Source organism: Mastacembelus armatus, chromosome 15 (genome assembly GCF_900324485.2).
Source record: "Mastacembelus armatus chromosome 15, fMasArm1.2, whole genome shotgun sequence".
NCBI classification, from domain to species: domain Eukaryota; kingdom Metazoa; phylum Chordata; class Actinopteri; order Synbranchiformes; family Mastacembelidae; genus Mastacembelus; species Mastacembelus armatus.
This window is the reverse complement of record NC_046647.1, coordinates 16028810-16046640: the sequence shown is the minus strand read 5'-3', so window position 1 is coordinate 16046640 and position 17831 is coordinate 16028810. Positions and strand designations below refer to the sequence as shown.

Below are 17831 nucleotides of genomic sequence, written 5' to 3'. Positions count from 1 at the left end.
GCATATCAGTTGAGGTGTATTTGCCTTTGTTCACAGGTGTGTATTTCCTCCCATCTTAGTGATTTTTGTCAATTTATTCCTGGTTGAGTGTGTGTCTGTATGCATGCATGCTGTCATGCAGTAAGTGAGTATAATATAAGTGTGTGTGTGTACTGAATACAGTCTTTCTTTATGTTTTATAATCCACTTTTTGTGTGTGTGTGCGTGTGCGTGTGCGTGCATGTCTGTGTGTGTGTTTATTCTCTCTATTTGTTGACCTTATTCTATTACTTATACACAACCAATGATGGCCATTGATTAATTCTTTAAATTAGCGCTTTGTCTGACACACATGGAAGGTCAGGACCCCAGGAACAGGCCTCTCTAGGGTGTCACATTGCCAATACTAACAATACACAGTGGCAGACCTGCTTTAAATTATGAGCCTTGGAAACATAAGCCAGATGCTTAAGTCTCTCCTGCTGGACAAGGTTCTCTCTAGCTGAGAGCATCCAATCTGCTCGCCCTACGATGAACTGTCTCTTCATTCCTCACCTCTCTATCTCTCCCCATCATCCTCTCCCTGAGGAAGCTCCTGAACAGAAATCACTCTCTAAACGTCCGCAGAAGATCTCGTCTGTCTATGGGAAGACAGTTAGTTATAGCAGCAATCAGGTAAGCTATGCCTACAGCTCCTGAGCACACAATTAAAACAACTCTGCAGGGTTTTGGCTGACTTAATGATTTCAGCTCCTGCTTTATGGTTTGTCCCCTCCATCTGTCTGAGAGAAATTAGGGGCTCCCAGTCATTGTTGGCTAAAATAAATGGCTTATACTGTAGTTGCTACTGTGGCAGTATGTTGCCACTTCTGTTTCAGAAGGTTTAAGCAAAACAGTGTGCGTTTTGTGGCAATACAAATCACATTTGTTTGGATCAACCAATTAGAAAGAATTTTTAAATCTGCATTGTTTGTTTTTGTTGGTATTAATACCAAAGAAAATGATAAAATCTAAATGATAACATGAAAAGGTTGCTCAGAGCTGAACCTACAGAAAATGATCACCCAACTCTGCAGCTTTACACAGCTTTAAGGCTCAGAGCTTACAGTTTTAGGTCTCTAGGCCAAAGCAGACAGTATAGTTGAGTCATAGAAGTCTACTGTATACACAGCCCTGCCAACTAAACATCAAAACTCACTCAAAGCCACTTTTGTTCATTTATTGGCAATTCCTTTTTCTTTTTTATATTATATAAAAGTCTGGAATTTATTATAGCTAATAATCACGCATGAACATCATGAACATAACCTACAGGGGAAGTTGCTGGTTACATGAGAAGGGAATGAATATCTATGTCCCATGTGTGTGTAATTGGAGATGTGGAGGGGTAAGCTGCTATCTGATATATCCACTTGTACTGTGGATACGTCTCGTGGCTGATGTTGCAAACCTGTGGTCAGAGCAGTATTCCCACAACATAGTTCCTCTTCTAAATATAGTCTATTTGTAAATCACATGAGGCTTTTGCCTTCCCGCTTCTGAATATGTCATTTTGCTCTCCTTATCCTTCTCTGTTCATCCCCCTAACACACACATCCCCTGTGTTTTCCTCTTAGCCTCTATCCCTCTCTGTCAGTTCAGTTCCTGCCTTGTAGTCCCTTTGCTTCTCTTCTCACTGTACAGTCAGTTGCCCTTAATTTTCTTCTGAATGAGGGGTTAAAGTTCTACTTATCTGGGCTCACACTTGGATTTGTGTCTTTTTCCTTATAAAGTCGTCATTTGATTGGTGTATGTTTGACTCTAGCTAAATGCTTTTGCTTTTTTGAATAGTATATTTTTGTTAGAAGGTATATGTTTGCATTGTCTGTATGCACCAATCTTGATGTACATTTATGATACCTGTTACCTCAGCAACATATTTCCATACTTGGCCTTTTTATTGATCGAGGAGAATATAATTTGGGTGTGAAATGTCACATCACTTTTTATTCCCTTTACAACAATGCACTGGAGTTGCAGACAGCAGATGTTGTGCCATCCCTGTCACATTAATATGCAGTCTGGCAATCCTGAGACAAGCACTCCAACCCATTATTGAGCACTGCTCTTACTTATACTGTTACCATATTAAACTACAATGAACGTCTCACTATTTATGCTTGCTGCCCCACTAATTACACAGTGACATTATGCTATAATTACCGTGTACACATTGATGTTCCAAGCATAATTGCACATACATATTTCCAGAACATTCCTGAGCCTTTAGAGATTTTTCATTTTTCTAATTTAGGCATTTTAGGCTATTATATGAATGTCAGGGGTAAAAGCTCAACATGAAGGATATTATCCAGTGCATCCCTTTTTGAGGTTTATAGACCATATAGACTCCCTGTATACACTTTCCTGCAGGTGTGTGACCAAAGTGACCATTGATTTAATGTTCTCAGGGGTTCAACTCACAAATGGCTGCTCAGTACCAGTACCAGTACACATAAAGTAGATAGATATTCTGCAGTTTGAAATACTAGCCACACTGACTGTTAGCCACTAATCAAAAAGCAGTCAATTATTTATCACATTAGAGATGAAAATAATTCCACAATACAATTCCAATAGTCCACAAAACTATTATTGCTCATTGTCTAAGAATTAAACAGAAGACAACTCCACTTCTGTGCCCTCCATCAACTGCTTCTCACATCTTGATAAAAACTGAATTTATATTTTTTTTTTAGAGAGAACAAATCCATCCATGTCACATTCTAATTTAGGCAAGGCTATAATTCTTGCATAAGTAGGCAGATGACATGCTTTCATAGCATACATTAGAGCACATTCATTGGCAGCCTTCCTATAACTGTTGTTTTGCCAAACGTGTATACAAGTAATAGAGGAGTTCACAACTGTCTTATTTATGCTCATTGCCAGACATATAAAGGCTTAGATGTAAACCCTCCATTGTGCTCTACTACACAACATTCTCACACAAAACCTGCAAAGCTAAAGCAACTTTAAACATCTCTATTTCTAGGTTTGTATCCATCTATCTATCATTTTCTCCTGCTTGTCTTTCTTACTTCTTCAGCTCCATCACAGCTATAAGTTGTGGCGCTCTTTTATATGTCTAAAGGACATGATTGATTTTCAGACACACGGTTGAATCTGCTGCTCTGAGACTTCAACCTTTAAGCACCAGGAGTGCACTGACCTTTCACTTGTCTCAGCTAAGTAGGCAGGTATCACTTGGATGTCTAACAAATGGCAAAAAACAACGTCACACTCATTGCACACATCACGAATGTTAGCCAAAGGTTGATGCTGAAAGCCAGGAGTGAGATGCAGTATTTGCATCATTATCATTAAACGCACACAGTAACTTTTCAGATAAATATTAGTAACTAGAAACAATATGTATAATTATGAAGTGTCCAAACCAGCGCATGGTGCTAAATAATTATTTTGTTCGGATTTGAATTTCTGGCGTGTTTGTTGAGTTATTTCTAGCTAGAAGGGTCAGCTGTCACATCATCCTATGTTACTGAGAGTGACGATGAAGCATAACATTATTGCGTGAGATGTTATATAAGCTTTGCTACAAATGAAAGTGCTCTTCTTACTGTATGTTTGACATCCCCGCTCTTACCATAGCTTAATTTTTCTGACATGCAAGTTCTTTTTCCTCTATAATTTCCCTCGTTCTGACTTAACACACTTGGATAACTGAGTCACATAAAAATGAACATATATAAACATGTCTGGCAGTTATATTGTGCACACAAGTGTGGGAAGGGAACTAAGGGTTAACATGAACTGTAAATTGTGTAATTTAACCTACAATATTTGTTTTTACTAATCTTTTGTGACATATGAAGCAATGTGTGACATGACTGTGAACATCACCTATTACCTAAATACCTAAATAGGCATGTAAGGTGAGTTGTGCCTCCCCCAACTTTTTAATTTTACCCCTAACATCACTTTCATCGTTGAGTTGTCGTGATTACAAATTTTCTCCTTGTCGTAATTACAAATGGAAATTAGGATTTTTCTGAAAGCTGTGATACACCCAAGCAGGTACTTGGAAGTGTTGTATTTTATCCATCTTTTTTATCCATCCACCAGGCTTCCAGGTGTTTGTGTGGTGGAATGGATATTTTGGGCAGAACTAGTAATTTGACAGTAAAATGTTCAGGCATTGAACCTCAATGATTGGCCCAATTTGGACAGTACATTTATCCACCAGTGTCCAAAACATTCGCTGGCCAGACCTCCTATTGTGTGCTAAATGACCCAGTGAATGTTATGTGAAGTGATGTCCTGTGGACTGACATGGTTAAGCTGGCACACAGTGTCTGGCTGCACAGTAAATGTTGATTCTCCAGCTTTGTTAATGTTTTCCATCTTGCCCTCCAGAAGATATTTTTGATTGAAGCCCCTTTCTTTTTTGTGGTACTGAGAAAAATGTCTTGCTGTGAATACAAAAGGAATTTTGGGTCTGTTGTTGCAAGATAAGTGATCAGAGAAGCAGCTCAAGGGAGGGCTTGTTTTATAGTGCACAATAGTTTAATGTGAATAATCAGTTAAGCATTGACATAGCCTATGTCCAAGATGTTGGATTTCTGAGATGTTGGCACTTTTGTATTGTGTGCTAAATTCAACAGCTCATAAGTATTATCTGCTCATATCTGCTAATGCTGAATTTGGTTTGAAACTGAGAGAGTATTTGCTAGAGCATGTGATGAATAAATGTAGCAATGTAAACAAGCCGTAGTTGGTATAAATAAAAGATATACAGTAGTAACATTTAAGTATATTAAAGTATATTTTAAAAAGTGCTTATTAATGTACAATATTTGTTATGTCTGTGGATATTTACATAAATCAAGTATACATTATGTGAAAATATTAAATGAAACCACTGGGCGATGGAAGACAGCAGAATATTTCTCAAGACACCTGGTTATGAGTTTGTGTGTGAGGGTCGGGTGCTGTCCACATTCTGCCTTCAGCCAATCAGTAACTCCTTCATGTTGCTTTGATTGAGTGTTTTTATTTTTTTTTTAGCTCAATCAGTCCACACTTTAGAGAAGGTCAAAATAAAACATTCTCAAGAGCAAGAATACCAAAAGAAATTCAGAAGAAAAATGCTAGTAGTATTAGTTTAGAAAAATGTTTTGCACAAAGCCTCAGAGTTTGCTTTGTTGTGTTAGTATAAAGGATTTGATCCAAGGAAAATGAAGTAAAATTGTAGTAAAATGCAGTATTTTTCATATATTAGGCATCATGTGTATTCATAAATCTAATTATACATATCTTCAGTGCCTGCCATGTCTTTTCTCCTGAACATTAGTAATTGAGGTCGTCATTGAAAACACAAGAAATTTAAGTCTTCCTTAGGTGTATCTGACCATGCACATAGCTTTGGTTTTCTGTACTGAGGTTTTGAGTCGAGCTATTTGCCATCAGGTCTCTGCCACTGCTACAGTGCAGTTTTGTTAATCCAGAAATTACTTTTGAAAAACTCATCAGCAGTGTGGCTCTTTAAAAACAATAGCCCTGTTTCTCTGTATAATGCACAGCCCTCACTGTGGACAGTTTTCACTACCTTTCTTTGTTAAAGATATTATCTCATAAATAGAAACCTGTAATATAAAGAGCTTTCTATAAATCACATCAAAATCAATTAACTAAATGCAGTAAAACCTTTCACAAAGGACAGATTTTCTTTTCCATCTCTTGTCACCTTATGTGCTACAGATAGAATGTTTGTGTTTCAGTGGTAGTTTTGTTCTTTAGTGGGCAGCACAGAGTTCTTGTCGAACGTGTGCTTCTTATGCTTCTTTATGATGTATGATTGCAATTTTAATCTGTACTTTCTGGTACACATACCAGATTGTGGCTGAGTTCGAGACACATACTTTTGTTTCCCCACAATGGAAAATGTATTTTAAATTTTCTAGGTAGAGAATTGACTGTTGCCAATGAAATAGCTATGTAATCCCCTAGCTGTCAGACCCTGCACTACTTTCCAAAACCTTTTGAATATCTTGAGTGGTTTCAGGAACTCGTAATAACTTTTTATCTGTTTCCCATTTACTTTTTTTCCCCTCCACTTCTCCATCTGTCTACAGTCTTGCCAAACATAACCTATAATCTTTAAGGTTCAGTCAATAGCACACCACAGTACACTAACATTACAATAAATGAGCATTGGTGCACTCTTTATCTTGAACTTTGATTTTAATGGACTACAATGTAGAGAAGGAAATTGGATACCAAACGTTTTGCAGAAATATTTTTTTATAAACAGAGTTGCATGGTATTAAAACAATATGTGGAGAGGGGGCTGTATCAATCCTGTAAGATCTTTTTTTTTGTGTGTGTGTATTACAGCAGCCATAATGAGGAATGCAAAATCATTTAGAACTGATCTCTTAATAGAGAACATGAGCTCTGGATTCACACAAAGTTGCCCTTTTTTTTTGTCTGCCTGTGAAAGAGGAACTGAAATGTAATCCTCATGTGTAATTTAGTTTGAGTCAGAGGATTCTCTGTTTTCACTCTCCAAATTTGCTTCCAGGCAGAAACAAAAAATTGTCACAGACGTGACATAACAGCTAACAAGCAAACTCCCAAACACGTATCCACCTCAATAGTTATCAAATTAGGTTGATTTATAATTGCTGGACAAAATATGCAGTGCAATACAACCATCAGCACTCAGGCAGAAATGTGCTGCAACATATTTGCAATCTGTATCTATGGTCATGTGTGCAGATTATGGTGGTGTTTGCTAGTGAGCCCATTAGAGGTAAATGACTCATGTCTGAATTTGTTGTTGTTCAACACCTTCATGTAGCACTGCATCTGCATGTCCTCCAGGAGAACAGACTTTAGCACAGACTTGCACTGAGTGAGGTCACTCCTTGGATCTCCAGGCGTGTCCATTGGTGCTTGTTCACTAGGTGATGTGGTGCATGAGTCGAGAGGGAAGGTGAGATAGAAGCGGAGTCCACATGGTAACAGTGGTCCTGTGGAGCAGGATAAGGTTTATACGCCTCTGCTTTGTCTTGTAAGCATCAGTCTGCCATTGGCCCTGGGGCAGAGTGCTCGCTGACACCTTAGTTCCGCCCACACTTCTCAGTGGCGTGTCATTCAGCCTCTCTCATGTTGACACCGGGACTCTCTGCTGTTGCCTGTAGACATGTCAGCATCTTCCCCTTCTCTTTATCTCTCTGTCTCTTTCTCTTTTTGGATAGGATTTTTCTCATTTAAATATGAAAGGAATGAAAAGTGGCTTTGGCCCTGTTCAGTAGTACACAGTATTGCATTATGCATAATCAACACTTTGAATTCGCCTACTACATGACACTTAAATACACAACTCATTTACCTTCTCTGGTATCTCAGTATATCAGCCAGCTCCAAACTCCCCCCATTTAATTATCTGATATTAGAGTGCTTCATCAGAAGTAGTTGTTTAAAATTCACTGTGACATTTTATTAGCCTATAGTACATATTTCTGCTTGTCCTTCAGTCTCCCATCCATCAGTCTACCTACCTATTGGTATCTACTGTCTAACCTTTCTGTCATAATTTCTGTCTACATGTGAAAACACCTTTGTACTAATCTACATACTTCATATACATTCACAACGCCCCTTGTCATTTCTTAGCACTTTATAGCCTTGAGGCAGAGATGAATACATGTCAGCTCTGCTTCTCCCTGGCAATCACACCATGCAGCCTAGTGCGAGCTCCACACCACCTTTCATACATTCAAAGAGCAAACTTTAAAAGAAATAATTAAGGATGGGTCAGCACAGGTTGCACAGCTCTTCACCAAAAGATGCAGCCCACTGTGAACACTCATATGGCCAAACCTCACTGTAAAAAGTAAAGAAAGGTTGTGGAAATCAGGACAGAATGCTCTTGCATGAGGTCCATCCCCTTTAGGGTTCCAGTGGATAATGCCAGAATATATGTGTGGTCTTGTGGTGATTTCTAAAATGATTTTTTCACAAACAGCAACTTTAGAGAGATATCAGCAAAAGCAGCACTGGCAAAGATTGTTCCATGCATAACTGTTTAGATACTAAACTGTTTAGATGCCAAAAGCAAGGAAATCTAGTAAACTCTAATAAATTCTACTCTCTAATCTACTCCCATCATTTTTTTTATTGTGTGCAACATTGCTGTAACTAGTAATATCAAAAGGTACCAGCCATGTTGAGCAGAGGCTCAGTCATACACAGTTGTATCAGTACTCAATAACCTGTATCATCAACAGTTTGTGTGTGAAACCTCTGTTAGCCTGAATGACAGCCACTTAGCAACAACAGGTTTGTTAATGTGTGTTAAAAATATCTCATGTGGCCAATAAAGTCCCTATTCTGGGCTGTTAATTTCAAGAACAGACATTATATTGCTGAAATTTCTATTAAAAATGAAGTCACATACGTTTAGTGACAACATTTGGGTCCCCCTTGGTTCCAGTAAATGGCGCATTTATGTGACTGATTTAAAGTTACATTTTGGGCTGTGCTCACATTGTTCAAGGGCTTCCCTCTGTGTGTTTTTCAGCCTGTTCCCAAGCCAGACAGGTAATCTACTTATGTGAAAGCCATGTTAATAAATTGGTGCCCATCACTGTGGTGCATGGTGTTGCTTCTTGCTTCTGAGATAGCAATTATTCAGTGACAGCTAGAGAAGTTATTCAGTATTATCCAAACAACACATTATTCACATCAACAACTACACTGAATTTTTTTTTTGTGTGAAAGGCAGTTTGCTCATTTTATTGCAGCACAGGATCAACAATATTATCTCTCAGGATGCTATGTTATATCATCCGCTGTCCAGGAGAATGGCTTATATTTTCCAGAATTATTTCTGAGATGTCCTTGGGGATTGTTTGTCTGCAGAGACGGTAAATGTAGTCGCCCAAACGGATAGACTGATCTTTTTTACACAGTGTCCTTCAAGAACATACAGTGTGCACCTTTGTTTGCCTCTGAAACTTAGAGAGAGGTGAGCAAATTCTATAGTGAGTGTTGTTGCCACCTGTCTAAAAAGTAACTGTGTTGTTTTACTCAAGCGAGCAGCAAAGACGGTGGCATTTATTGTCTCACCACTTGCGTAGCCTTTCAGCAAGTGTACTTCTCTCTTTCTGTGTACATGGAGTTCTTCCTACTTTTCATCTTTACCAAGGGAAATTGGTTCAGTGTTCTTCGTGGAAGCCGCCTTTTCTATAAGGAGAAGCTGCTCCATAAAATAACACGTAACCCTAAAGGGAAATGTAGGCAGACTGTGTTTTGGTTTTTTTGGATAATTTTACTATTCATGTAGCAAAATCTGTTGGAATTGAGGGGTCAGTGAGTCACACTAGAAAAATGTAAACACTGAATAACATGTTATAAACATGAATCCTGTCGACATAATGGAATCTGACTGTCACAGATTATAGTGTATTATTTCTGCAATGTTGTCACAGAATTCTTACTGCTGTTGTGAATAATGGTCAAACCTTGACTGAAAACCAACAAAGGAGGCCCTCACCAACACACTGCCAATACTCGATTCCCTGCTATTTATGGCAGCTGTAATTTCTGTGGTGAGTGGTGACAATCATATCTGTTGGATATGATTACACACTTGTATGCCTGATAGTCAAGCATAGTCATTAGCTATTACGTCTCATGTATTAAGTCTCACTTATCGAGGAAAACACTAATCTGTTCAGAGAACAATTTGAGTTGCATTTACTATCAGTGTTTTGTTAGGATATTTTTTATCTGATGAGAAAATGGTGTGTCTGGCAGTTGCTTTCACTTGCTCAATGAACTTTCATTTAAAATGATGAATAAATAAACAAATGAACAAGTACAATTAGGTAATGTATTCACAGTCCCAGCAATAAATCTGATTTTTTTTTTCTTTAAAAGCTTGTCTTAGTCAGGATTTTGGCAGCAACCATACCAGCAGTGCAGCCCAAGCATACGTTATACCAGCAACTTCCTCCACTTCGTCCTTGTGAAAACCCCAGCAGTGTCAGGAAAGTAAAAGATTAAATTTTCCCATCTGTCCTGGGGTCTTCTCTCATCTGGTTGTTTATAAACCCCCTCCAGCTGGTTGCCCTCAGTACAAAGGAGCAGCAGCTCAGTACAGAGGTTCCTTTTAATCACTGCTGCTCGCATTGTCACGTGGAGTGAGACCAATTACCCTGCAAAGAAACCTCATCTCAGCTGCATAAATCTCAAGTCTCATTCTTGTAGGCTCTACTTCTCAAAGGTTGTGAACGTGGTTGAGAGTCAATCTCAGCTATGGAAAAATCAGAGTTAGTTTAGAAATGTTCTTATCTGAACCACTTTTTTTGGTTAAGTAGAGAGATTTAGTCCAAGCAACGTGGATTGTTTATAAATCATGTTTTTTCCTCAAAGTACATTTTGTTCCCTTAGAGGAAAATTATTTACTTTTCATTTAATAGCAGCAAACAATTTTCTGCATTGTCCTCTGGAGTAAAGTTAAACAGTAAAACTACTGGAAGAACAAAGACAAAAATCAAAAGCAAAATCTGAACAACTCTTTAACTGTTTTGCTGAGATTTTATATTTTTTTAAAGCTTATTTCCTTTATCAAAAGAGATTTGAAAAAGCAAACTTGAAAACAAGACTCTGGATCAATAAATATTTTAGAGGAAAAAGCAGAAAAAATATTTTACTAAAAAAAAAAAAAAAATTATATAGAGCCTATCTTTATGCGTGAAAACTATACCAGATCATTCTGTCCAACTGATATAAAAAGTTCAATAACTCACTAAGCATTTACACAATATAGTGATTAATACTCAATCTGTACTCAATCCTTTTTTATTCACTAAATGAAACATTGGACATTAATTACAGCTGCACTTGTTCCAAACACAGTATTGTAGTTTGTGTAATAAAACATTAACCGTTTTATACTGTACTTTCTTGGGATATGCTGGGCAGCTTCATCAATCCCTGAAGACTTAAAACCATTTTTGTTAAGATTTGTTTTCTGTGTCTTTCCAGGTTTCCTCCAGTTAGTGAGTTGGCTCCATTGGGCACACCAGTGGGGACCATTTTCGCTGCTGCTATCAATCAAACAATCTTCTACTCCATTGTGGCAGGAAATGAACTAGGTATGTACTACAGATCACATACCATGCAGTCATAGTAATCCTGTAGTTCACAAACTGTTGTACCAGTGAATGTTTTGAGGGAAGCACATAGGTTTTTTGTCATAGCTTTGACTTATTTCTGGATACTTTTCTGTCAGTGTTAAATTCTACAGTTTTCTAACAATTATAGATGTGCACAAATAAGATTAAAGAAAGAAAACTGTAAAAACTATGTATTTTTACTTAAATCAAGTTTCAGATATTCTGGAAAAAGATCCTAGATTATTTTAAAAAGTAGGATGCATGTGGCGGCTATTGACACCGTTTGTCCAGTCTTTATCTAGAAGTAGAGGAGATAGTTTTGTCATATATTCCACTTCAGACTTTTTACACTTGTTGGAAGAGCATAATTACATCCTGAGAAGGAGAGAAAAACAGACAGGCATAAGCATAGCTCAGGTTTTCAAGCCAAAAGTGGGAGATGTACCGTACCTGTGGGTTGGAGAGTGCGAAAGGTGTAGCAGGAAGCTGTCAGCCAGCAACCCCTTCCTCACATGTACCTGTAAGAGTTCTGCGTACAGTCCCCCAGTAATATTCCCAAGGAAGGTTAAAGTGCAGTGAAGCATGACCATTTTACATGGCCACTGAGGTGCTTTGGGTCTGTCCATTGACCACTGAAACAGAAAAATATCAGCCAGATGTATTTCTGTGGTATGTCCTTTATCGGTGATCCAAGGCAGCAGTCACTCAACTGCAAAAAAGCTTTTAACATACATATGTTAACCAGCCACTATTACAATTTATAATGCTGTTTTTGTGTAATTTCCTTATTGACAGTTTTTCCTGTTACTACTCCCAACATTTTCTGTAGCATATGTGATGATTTCCAACTGATCTGGAATGTAGATAATTAAACTCAACACTGTTTTTGGTTCTACAAGCAAAAGGTGCACAAAGGTTCTGTTGAGTTCTACATTTAATGAACAATTGGCCATTAAGCCAAAAGATTATCCTCAGACTATATATGCATTCAATTGTTAGTCCTGCAAAATGGCATTTAAAAAACATTCATCTAGAGATGTGGAACAAACTAACTCAAATCATATATCTTTATTGTTTATGTTTGTTTCTAGGTCATTTTAAGGTGAACAACATGACAGGTGTCATCTCCACAGCGAAATCTCTGGATTATGAAAATGTGACCAGCTATATCCTCAGGGTCCAGGCAGACTCACTGGTGGTTGTCATGTCCAACCTGCGTGTGCCTTCTAAAAGTAAGAAACACCAGCAAGAAGTAAATGTGACGGTTAGATTGTGTTGTAGGAAATCAGGGGTGAAATTATGTTTCATGTGATTCCAGGTGTTGTATTTATATTTAATCATAATCCCTCACTGTGAGAGATTATGACTAAATACATTTATAGAAATTCCTTGGCAGCCTTTTTTTATCGTTATCGTTTATTTCATATTTACCACAGCTATGTCAGGCTATTTTGCATTGTAGATTTGTATGTACATCTGAATTATTACATGCTTATTCTTATCTTAACAGAATAAAACCAAGCCATGGTCACATGGTGTCAAACTGTGTAAAGCCATATTCTATGCTTTATGCCTTTCTCTGAGGCTCATATTAATTGGTGGCAGATTTGCTGTAACCAGAGACTGGTTGTTCAGTTTCACAAAACATCTAGTGATTTTAAAACTGACCTGCTGGTCACTAGCTCGGTGTAGAACTTTCACTGCTAGACTGCTGGAATACAAAGTTGAATATGAGCATGTAATGTATGTTGCCAGATTTGACTCATGTCTTTCAATGGTGTTTGTTAAAAGTAATGATAGAAAAATGATTCATTTCTACCTTTAAAGCAAAATGTAAGTCCAAAAATATCTTTAAAAGCATGCTCACATTCATTACATGGCTGTAACTATCAGAAATAGCCCATTAGTTTTAATTTAGGCAGAACACACCCCAGAACATGGGTGGGCGACAAAACATTATTCACAGGAAATTTTCTGTTAATTCAGTGTGTGTGTTTGTGTGTGAATGTTCCCATTCTTAAGGTCTCAGTGTGCTTGAAACTAAATTGTACCACGCACCAGCCACCAACAGCCATACTCAGAGATGGGGCTAAAAGCCTGCTGTCACATCCTGCTCCTGCCTGTATCCCACAGCCTCCCTGAGCTCCTGCCAAGAATTCTTTGTCTTTTATTTGTCTCTGTAGTCTGGGTGTAACGAGTCGCCTTTACTTTACTGGACAAAAAGTGATTGAAGTACCCGAAGAGAGCTTGAGAAAGAAGTTCAAATTTACTTTCTGTCTACCTGATCATTGGTGCATAAGGCGAGCGTGACTGTCAGATTGTCTGGAACGTACACATTTTCAGACACAGTAGCTGTCAGAAAGAAGGTTTGTGACAATGTCTGACCATCCAAAGTCATTTTATTTGAAGTGTACCCTCGACCATGAGACTGTGCTCTCTGATGGCTGTGTGTCATCACTGGGCTTGTTTAGGAACAGTTCACTGATGAAAGTTTACTATAATGTTAAAGTGCTAACAACAAATAAGGCTCATATCTCACTCTCGTTCCATTCGAGCTACAAATGACCTAGTTTACCCACCTCTCTCCCACCTCTCTCCTTCTAACACTCTCTCTCACATACTAATGACAGCAATTACAACACAGTACTCTCCCTCTCCCTCTCTCTCTCTCTCTCTCTCTCTCTCTCTCTCTCTCTCTCTCTCTCTCTCTGTCTTTTTCATGCACACACACAGGCATCACTTATCTGATTATTGTGAACTAGAGGACTCTCTCACAGACATAAATGAAATACCTTGACATCTACAGGCTGGAATCCTCTTATGGCAGAGTTTATAGAAATAGTTTCTTTTCTCACTTGTCTGACTTGTATTATTGTGGTGCAGGTTGGAGCTACATGACAGGGAACATCTGTCTTCTCATTTTTATTGAGTTTAAATGATCAGAGCATTAATGGCCTGATTTCTCATATACATATCATCCCTGTTAATATCAATGCACTGGGCGTACGTGGCCAACGTGTGCACACAGTATTCACATATCAGCACATGTATAAGACTGCATTTAATTAAACATATTTTTTAAACAATTGTGCACGTCTAGGCACTCTCATGCATACTCACCAGCAATCCACCTTCTTAACTGACCTGTTTCTATCATTCGTCTTTATAAGTGTGTATGAGAGTAAGAAAGGAGGGAAAGAAAAGCTGTATTTATGTTTTCATGTCCTGATACTCTGAGGAATGTGGCCACTTTCTACAAGGAGAGAGAGCACCGAGAAACTCTACAGACCTCTTTTACATCCCCTGGAGAGCTCCATCTGTATCTCATACTACAGCTTTTGTGGCTGTAATTTGATGTGCTGTGTTTTTGTTTGTCCAATTCCCCCGGCGCATCCTTAGTTCCAGAGCCACATGAGTTTATAGTTTTGCATGCTGCCAGAATAAAAATGGTCCTTGACACTGCATTTTTTTTTTTTCCAAAAAAGTGCAGTGTTGGACTCATTTTGTGCTGTATATACATATGCTCTACATTGCATAGGTGTAACTGTGACAAATTAGGAGGATGAATGTTCATACTCAGTATATGTGTGCATTTTTCTTTTAAAGGCACAGGATGAAAAGTCACAAAAGAAGTATCCAAGTCTCACAAAAAGGCCAGTTAACCAGCAAATTTAGTATCAAAAATACCACATTTTATGCCTCGTTTGCCTATTTATTTCTCACAATGTTTCCTCGAACTCCAGGGAACTTGCTTGATTATTGACTTTTCTTCAGATTATTATGCCCAATAATCTGCCTGTTAAGCTTTCAGAGCCTTTTATTGAACGGTATTGTTGTGCACCAAGTTGGGGAAAACAAACCTCTCAAAAATAAATGATGTGAGGTAGACCTCACTTCAAAATAATTGCTTAGAAGGCAGAGATTTCATCATCAATTTTATTATTTCACAGGGCCATATTTTACACACTTAATGCAGCTTGGTGATGATCTACTTATTGGTGGCAGTGAGCATTCAGAATCAGTTCTTCTTGATTGTTGTACAGTGTCTGCTGTAATCAAAATAAAATTAACATCCACATTGTTGTCTCCAAGTTGTCAGTTTTGACAAAATAAACTGACACTATTTCAGTAAAAGGATTAAACTCAGACAGAGGGGACATGTTTCTCTTTTCATCCTGCTATTATAAATCAACTTCAAACACTTAACTGCTGTTTGGCTGAAAATTACTGGTAAATGAAGAAAACTCTAGGCTGCATGTGGTCAAAATTAAACAGAGAAAATAATGCTTTTGCTTGCAATGAACAAACTATTTTCAATTATACTTTAAAAGTTAGGTGATAATGATTCCTCAATTTCAAAATACATAAAAAATTATTTCCGAATTTAAGGCCCCCATCCACAGATGATATAGTTAAGTATTTCTTTATTTAAATTAGTAATGGCTAGCCAACTGAATCTTATATGAGAAAGCTTTGTTGACATACTGTGATGTTTCCTGTGATGACTAACTTGCAAATTTTCTAGTGAATGATATCAAGCTCTCTTTTGAAGTTGTGGACCAGCTGATGACCATGAACAAAATTATATTGACGTGACAGTTTTGAGGCTAAATTATGCAACATTTGATTAGCCCAAGTTTGTTTGACTTCAGAGATATGTTTATTCAACAGCTTGTGGCTATGATTATATACACACTCTGCGCATGTGTGTCCCAGTTCTTATTTTGTGAGGGTGCAGCAAACCTTATCAAATATGTACAATATATTGAAATCAACAAATTCATGTTGAATGCAATTTGTTATTTTTGTTTCACATGAAATTTATTATAGGCCTTATACTGTGCTAGATCTGTATTCAAGGCTAAAGTGGATGACTTTTACAGGACTTGAAGCCATTATTGTGTCTTTTGCTTTTCACAGCTAACACTGCCAAGGTGTTCATTGAGGTGCAGGATGAGAATGACCACCCTCCCATCTTCTCCAGGACTCTCTACATAGGCGGTGTGACGGAGGACACCAAGATCTTCAGCTCTGTGCTTAAGATAGTGGTAAGAAAACATCAGCTCTGGCGGTTGCTGGTTTTTTCACAGCATACATGGAAACAGGCTCAAACTAAAGCGCCCGATTCTGCTCCCACTCCTTCAATGCTTACCCTGCAGCCATGGTGGGAGAATTCATCTGATCCACTCTCTGCAGCACAGTTTCATCTCCTCTCCTATCGCTCGCTACATCTCTTTCTCAATTTCGCTGTCTCCCTGTCCACGAGCAGGTGGGATCAAAGTGAGCCGAGCAGTGTGATCCCAGTATGTTCATAGAAGCATGGCTGGACATCCTGTCTCATTATGAGCCTGCTCTCCCAAGGAGGCTTCACATTGTCATCCTGTGTAATACATTATATGTCTATTTTATGAATGCATGGTGAAATATGCGTTATATACAAAATCCTTTTTTGTCCACCTAACTTACATTTTTTTCTGGTCAAGTTTGTTACTGAAGTTACTCTTGACATTGCCGTACTTGTATCAAGACACAAGTATGAAAAACTAGATGAGAAAAGATCTGAATTAATAGATTTTCATAATTATGATGATTCATTCAATGCAGGGAGAATAATGAATGACAGTAAATAGAGCGCACATGCAAAGCAAAGTTCTGCTGGATTTTGCCTTCCAGGCTACAGGCTGCCCTACTTGTTAGGGCTGTATGCAATCTGAAAGGAATACCTGCAGATATGGCTCCAGGTTGAAACAGGAACAGGAAAAAATGTTATTTACAGTTTATATTCTCCCAAAACAACTGACAAGACAGTAAAGGACAGAGATGCAAATGTAAACATCAATTTTAAGTAGGATTGGTAAACTGACATGTAATACAGGTACATAATACAGGGAAGTTTACATACAGTAATCACTGTACCCAGGTGGCAGCATGGTGGCTGAGTGGTTAGCACTTCTTCCCTCACAGCAAGAAGGTCCTGGGTTCGCAACCTAAATATATCCAGGAGATCCTTGTTACATGTTGAAAATAGTCTTCAAAATGGCATTGCAACAAAGGTTTTAATCTTAAAAACATCCTTTAACACTCGAGTCCATCCACGAGCAGCGTACCAGCATCTGCCTGCATGTCTTGCTGCCTGTTACTCTCTACATATGTATCTTGGCCAAAATTTCATTAACAATGTTTGAAACATTTTTCCTGTATATGTCTAATTACAATTAAGGAAATCATGGCTTGAAACCTTGCTGATGTAAATAAGCTAGTGAGCTGATGCCAGCTCATTTTAATTCTTATTCAGACTCTGTCATAAACAATATAGGACATGAGTTTTGTGATTGAATGATTCGTCCACCTACCCTGATCATACATCTCTGCTTTCAGTGTCAGTGAAAATGCATTCAGTTTGACTTTGACACCACAGTACTGTCACCAGCACTAGAAAACACAGCACATACATCAGTCAGTGGATTAGCTGATAGCTAGAAAAATCAATGACGTGACAGTAGAATGACATGTTGGTGACTTTTTTTTATTACCCAGAACATGATTTAGCTGTCAAAGGCTAAGCTCAGTCTTTGACATGATGCTATTGGTGCCAATAATCTGGACTTCTATTTAGCTACAATCCAGACATAGAAAATCAATGGTGATCTTGTCCTGAATAAT

General features: G+C 38.1%; 1 protein-coding gene across 7 annotated transcripts in view; it reads left to right on the top strand.

The window, feature by feature from the left end:
* Positions 1 to 17831, top strand: part of LOC113132020 (protocadherin-15) — a 169384-nt gene that overhangs the window by 123174 nt on the left and 28379 nt on the right. For all 7 annotated transcript variants that reach the window (XM_026309820.1, XM_026309819.1, XM_026309818.1 and 4 more), the window contains 3 exons: positions 11038 to 11147; positions 12260 to 12400; positions 16089 to 16216. In XM_026309820.1, coding sequence (XP_026165605.1) covers positions 11038 to 11147; positions 12260 to 12400; positions 16089 to 16216 — 379 coding nt within the window. The remainder of the gene's footprint in view (positions 1 to 11037; positions 11148 to 12259; positions 12401 to 16088; positions 16217 to 17831) is intronic.